The sequence below is a fragment of the Solanum tuberosum genome, unplaced genomic scaffold (genome assembly GCF_000226075.1).
Source record: "Solanum tuberosum cultivar DM 1-3 516 R44 unplaced genomic scaffold, SolTub_3.0 scf00003, whole genome shotgun sequence".
In the NCBI taxonomy this organism is placed as follows: Eukaryota; Viridiplantae; Streptophyta; class Magnoliopsida; order Solanales; family Solanaceae; genus Solanum; species Solanum tuberosum.
Genome location: NW_006238929.1, coordinates 351,775 through 357,971, shown reverse-complemented (window position 1 = coordinate 357,971; position 6,197 = coordinate 351,775). Strand labels below are relative to the sequence as shown.

The 6,197-nt window shown below is 37.8% G+C and overlaps 1 protein-coding gene across 3 annotated transcripts in view; it reads right to left on the bottom strand.

Annotated features, from left to right (window-relative positions):
* Nucleotides 1-820: 820 nt before the first annotated feature.
* LOC102579998 (RNA-binding protein EWS) overlaps nt 821-6,197 on the bottom strand; it is a 5,686-nt gene continuing 309 nt past the window's right edge. The window contains exons 2-5 of one of the 3 annotated variants that reach the window (XM_015304707.1): nt 6,113-6,197; nt 4,275-4,334; nt 2,622-2,925; nt 821-1,615 (exon numbers count right to left, since the gene is read on the bottom strand). The exon at nt 6,113-6,197 is cut by the window's right edge and continues 1 nt beyond it. In XM_015304707.1, the coding sequence (XP_015160193.1) occupies nt 1,039-1,615; nt 2,622-2,925; nt 4,275-4,334; nt 6,113-6,197 (1,026 nt within the window). In that variant the 3' untranslated portion in view covers nt 821-1,038. The remainder of the gene's footprint in view (nt 1,616-2,621; nt 2,926-4,274; nt 4,335-6,112) is intronic. The other 2 variants (XM_015304731.1, XM_015304753.1) reach the window with 2 other exon arrangements.

The window sequence follows — 6,197 nt, the reverse complement described above, 5'->3', positions numbered from 1 at the left end:
CAGAAATACAAACTATAAATATTTCTTAATAAAATGGAAAAATTTACCTAAACACAACTTATTTACCATATTCTCTAAATTTTCCTACCATTTGAAAAAATTACAAAAATCTCTATTTTCTCCTATACATCACTATACGCGATGTATTCAAAACTGAAATATGATGTATCAAAACATTGAGCAATGTATCCAAAATGGGGACGCAATGTATCAAGACATTCTGGATGTATCCGAATTTCACTAAATTTAAGAATTTTTTGTAATTTGGAAAGGAGTAGGGATAGAATGTAATTGGCTTTTAACATATCCAACTTCCTCAAAACAGAATATGGGCCAACACACAAGCTATAGGACTACTAACCAGCAGTGAACCCTTGACGCGATTAATAATGATTGATACTAACAAGTCAAAAATCGTAGACCAAGCTGCAATAACCACCACCATTACCATTATGTTCCAATTTCAAGCAAGTCGAGATCAGTAAATGAATACTATTTTGTCCATGGTTTAAAATTATAAATTCAGAGTAAATAAAAAATATTTGAAACTTAGGTCACCAACAAGATGATAACGTGATGGACCAGTCCTACTTACCAGCTATCATTTAGGTCTGTAAAATGTTCACAGCAGAATCAAGATTATGAGCAGGAGAGTAAACAAAATCATCAACAAATGGGGAAAAAATTCACATTTAACCAATCATGTGATTACCATTTCTTTCGAATATGGTGAGCAGCATCCAAAGGTAAATCAAATAAGCACAGTACTAAGACAATAAATACTAATAATCGCTACAACAATACAACAAGACAGGCTGAGAAATGAGGTAATATGTTTTGAGGCAAAGGGAATTCCCAAAAATCTATATCTGGTTCAGCAATTGCAAATGCCTGCACAATTTAAAGTTACATAAACGGATTCTGAACTTGATAGAAAATATGTGCTTGGATAATACTAGTTCTAGGAAAATATTTGTGTCGTTTTACCTCTGCTAACCAGTAAACACAGTTCAACAAATATAATCATTTCAACAACAGCTAATATGCACCTCGTCCAACCCTCCGATCATCTCGTCCCCTTCCCATGTATATATCACGGCGATAGTCTTTGGGTGGTGGTCCACCTCTCACTGGAGAACGGCTTCTTTCCCTGATATCACGGGGCCATTGGCCACGAGGTGGTAGTACTGGTGGATGAGGTGGAGATGGTGTTCGCCTTTCATAACCTTTTCTCTCACTCAAATAGCTGTCTCTCCCACGCTCTCTATGTCCCCAATCCAAGGCTGGAGGCCGTTCAAACCTACTTCGGTCCCTACCATCAGCATCAGCAAAATCAGGCCTATCTCTACGGATTGGCGGATCTGCAAACCTCCCTTCATATCTGGAATGAGGAACCCCAGCTCTGAAATCTCGGGGGTCATCTCTAGCCCAGCCACGAGGAGGGGACCTATACCCATTCACAAACCTTCCTGGAGAACGGTTGATTGGGGGGCCAGGATTGCGATGATGGGGAGGAGGGCTGGGATAACCCCTCCGAGGACTCCCTGGAGGTGCATATCGAGGCCTTTTGCACTTGTTACAGTTCTCTCGTCTCGCAAAGTTCAAGTTGTTACACCTGCAATGTCAGGAAGCCGAGTAAGATACACAGCTATGACATCTAGAACAGAAGATATTTACTTCCCCTTTTTCTTCTTCGGAGTAAGCAATTATAGTTCTCGGCATGATTTAGAAGTCTGTATCCATAGACACAGGTCAGCAATAGACATCATTCAAACAACCAAAGTGCTACATAATGTTAATGATCATTACTGCTTCCACAAAATCAAAGTACATCAGTCCTTTCAAAATCTACTTCTAGAACTGAATACTATTGAAGTAGTTCAATCATTACAATAATCAGAAAAAAACTCAATAAGTCCATTCAATATTCTTGCTAGTTTCTCAGTTAGCAGCAAAGTTATCTTTGTTTAAGCTCTTCTTGCATAAAATGATGGTTTATTTGTCACTTAAATTTATTCTAAGCCTTGACAAAACAGAGCTTTTAGCATGAGAGAATTCCAATATAAGTTGTGATTCATCTGGCAATAAGTCACCTGAAGGCAAGGCGTAGGAATCATAGGTGCAAAAGTCATTAACTGCAATTAAAACTGATCATTGATTAGAATCATGTTTCAAGTGCTTCAAATGAAAGTTGGCTTTCAAGCCGATTTATACAGCAATGACAGATTGAAGCTCTCAATTAATTCAATCCATTCAATCAAGGACTTCTACTGAGTCACAATCTTAGTCGTAGGATTCATAGGTGCAAAAATCATTTACTGCAATTCAAACCAATGAGTGATTAGAATCATGTTTCAAGTACTTCAAATGAAAGTTGGTTCCCGAGAAGTTCTAAAGAGACTATCTCCCATGCAGACGATCCTTATACAGCAACGGCATATTGAAACTCTCAATTAATTCAATGCATTCAATCAAGGAATTCCACTAAGTCACAATCTTAGCAGAGATACCATAACATTTTTAGGCAATGAAGGAAAACCATAAGTTTAGAAGAAAAGAAATGAGACACATTCAAAGGACAACTCAATGCTAACAGAAAATAGGGGAGAGAAAGAACATACAAGGGATCCGTGCACATCCAATCACCATCTCTTGGCCGTACATTTGGATTGCTTCTAGGCAGACCTTCTCCTCTAACTTGCCGTGCACCATAACCAGGTCCATCATAACTTCTGCCCACAAACCTGCCAGAGTGTCTCCCACGACCATAAGGGGGTGAATAGTCTCGATGTCTACCAGGATCTCTACCGCTACCAAATCCATGACTACGTGGTGGGCCACCTGAATGATCAAAATCAGTACTATACCGATGATCTGCATTCCTATGGCGCACAGGTGAAACAGAACCTGCATGCGCTCTATATCCTGAAAAAAATCCAGCGAATCCCAAACATAAGAGGCGCTATATCATTAGAGAAAGTTACCCATATTATTTCCTAATTAAGCTAAAGTGTGAAACCCATGAAATGCCAACAACAATTGGACTATGCTTGTATAACCAGTTACCATTGTTCATAGCCTGATGTCGAAAATAAGAGAAAGAGTAGCATGAAGAGAATGTGAATCTCAAGAGGATGACTGTCTTCAAAGTTATGTCTCAAATTAAATTATTACAGTGCATCAACCGTAGAGAACTACATTTTTCCATATCATCCACACCTGACATGATAATTTATTGAAATCCTCGAGGAAAAATAGACTTGGTTACTAAATGTTAAGCCAGTAGCACGGCGACACTCATTTCACGGTTGCCATTAATTCCCTCTAACCGAATCAAATAAAACCCATTTTCATCTATGAGAAACAACCAATACTACCAACGTAAGCAGTAATTGAAAACTTCAAGCCAGACTCCAAACTGCACCAGAGCCAAGGGACCTTACAATTACTGAACTGATAACAATCCAGGTAAAGTGCATACCATAAATTACCAAACTGCTAACAATTGAATCAAAATCCAACACCTTAGCCAAAGGACTGCAAATTGAATGAAACCAACCATAATCATCGTAAACGCTTGTGCAAATGGCTGAGAAAATCCAATCACTGAACTCAATAAACCCCTTTCGCAAACCAGCTCACAGTATGTTGATAAGTCCTATTAAGTTCAAGCTTCTATATGAAATTGATGCGTCGAAACTTACATGGAATCTCTTATTCACCAAAATTTAATCTTCACCAAAGCAACTAATCCACATGAATACCCAATTCAACTCCTACTTAACCAGCAAATTAAAGTACTAAAAGAATAAATCCCAAAAGCCACTGCTAATTGGAGAAAGCAAAAAACTGAAAAGACTAAAACATTCATTAATTTCCCTGAATCCAATTGGCAAGGATTCGGATGGACTCGAAACACCAATAACCAGACAATCAGTGTCTACCAAATGATCTCTTCATAAGGAGTTGGGGTCTTTGTCATGTTTCACCAGTTACAACTCATCACCCTTGCAGAATTTCCGGCCACTCAACTATACAACTATAAAGACAATCAGCAAAAACACTTCATTCACAACATCAACCATTCAATGATGGATCAGGACTCTCAGATATCTCATGTATCATTCTCCAATCCATACAAGCTGGCAATCAATAGTGCTATCCCATGAAACACAACATGATACAAAAATTTCACAGCCCATGCAAAAGTCCATAAAATATAATACTTGATATATACTCTTTCCTGTTCAAAATACCCCAACAAAATTTCTCACCAGAACCCCACCATGTGCCTTCTTCAAGAGCAAAGTTCTTGCACCAGGCAAAGTGCTCAGCTGTAAAACACAATAGCAAAATTCATTCACAATTTAACACTCCATAAATGATACTGGAGAACAACGGGAATCAAGTGGGTGGATAAATGGTGTTACATCTCACTGAGAAATGTAGAGGCTTGGCACGAAAAAGATCTGTCTGATGAAATAGATCTCTCAAATGTGTCATGTTGATTGCCTAAAGCCTGTAAATCTCCCAAACTACCTCATAAATATTATCTATAGTAAGATCCCCTAACAAGTGGATTCAAGGACGATAGGAAGAGTCAAACTGTAGCAACTTCACTATGGCATTAGATATGAAGGAATTGATCATGAACTACAAAATACAAAAATTAGGGAGAAAATTAAAGAAGTTCACAAAGAAGTTGAGCCTCTACTTGTTTAAGCTAGCTGCATATGAGTCCACCAATAGTATACAACATGACTTTCATGGTTTAAACTTTCAGGGACATATCGTTTTATTTGATGAAACCAGTGAGGTAGTTCACTGCAAAAGCTTGAACGGTGGAGACATACTCCAGAAAGTAAAGGCCTAGGATAAGTAAAAGTAAGATAGGATGTATGCACAACATGTAAGCATGCGTAAGAATTAAGAAAAATTTTAAAACAAAACTAGACCAAAATATCATGACCAAACTCGAAATGTGCTATGAGGGTGTCATGCAACAGACACAGTCATAGCAAAGTGAAAGAGAACGGTTGTGAGACCATCTATACTAAATGGAGAGATTGTTGAGCCTCTAAAGGCCCAACATAGCCACAAGACAAAGCCTCAACGAAATGAGAATGTTAAGATGATTCTGTCATACAAAATTACTAAATGATTAGGAACTGATCAAATAGACAAAAAGTGCAAGTGAAAACCAGAGGAAAAATGACCGAGATGATTAGATCATACTACACAGACCAAATACATCAGTCAGTGAACTAGGGATGATAACACCATGTTAACTGAAGATGAACTACAATCAAATATAGCACATTTGTCTTAAAAGACCTACATTATCTTAGAAATAACATGGGCTAAATTAAGAATGAAACAAATTATTGGCAAAGAACTGTTATAAGTTATAGTAACTATTGACACTTGTAACAAACCAGGCTTCTGCTAAGAGTCTTTTGGTTACATTCTTTTTTTACGCTGAATCTTTTTGGTTATACATTACAACTGTAGGAATTAATGTAAAACTTAGAGATACCCTAATTTGTCCAACAAACAAATAAACTACTAAGCAATGGAGTGCAATAAGCCCCGACAGTAGTATTGATATATAGGACGCAAACTGTTAGGGCAGTAGGATTGATATATAGGACGCAAACTGTTAGGGTTTACCATTGTTGACATCAAATTAACTTGATAACCACACTGCAACAGAAGATATAAATGTGTAAGCCAAATGAGACAACTGTCAGCAATTAGCACCCAAAAAGCATGCCCTGACCCTTTGAAAGTTCATGAGTTAACCTGCTCTAAAAACAAAAATGCAAAATGTGTAATATGAAAGGAATGACACGCCACATCCATGAGAAAAAAGGAGACAACACATGTCAATCCATATAGACATACACAGAGTTATTTTAAGAATTTCCAGCAAAAATAAACAATTACTGTAACTTTCACCAACAATCAGATCAATATACTCTGTCTGTTCGATCTATACGTGAAGATCCATAAAAGTTTCCAAGTAGTTTGGAATAGTTAGCTAATTGACCTTGAGGGCTCCAAAATTGATAAACAATTATGGTGAAAGAAAAATGATAAGAAAAGGACGAACCATGGCTATCAGAGAATCGATCGGAACGTGAATACGGCGGTGCATCCCGACGAACCTCACCTGGCTCGTAGTCGCTACCGGCACC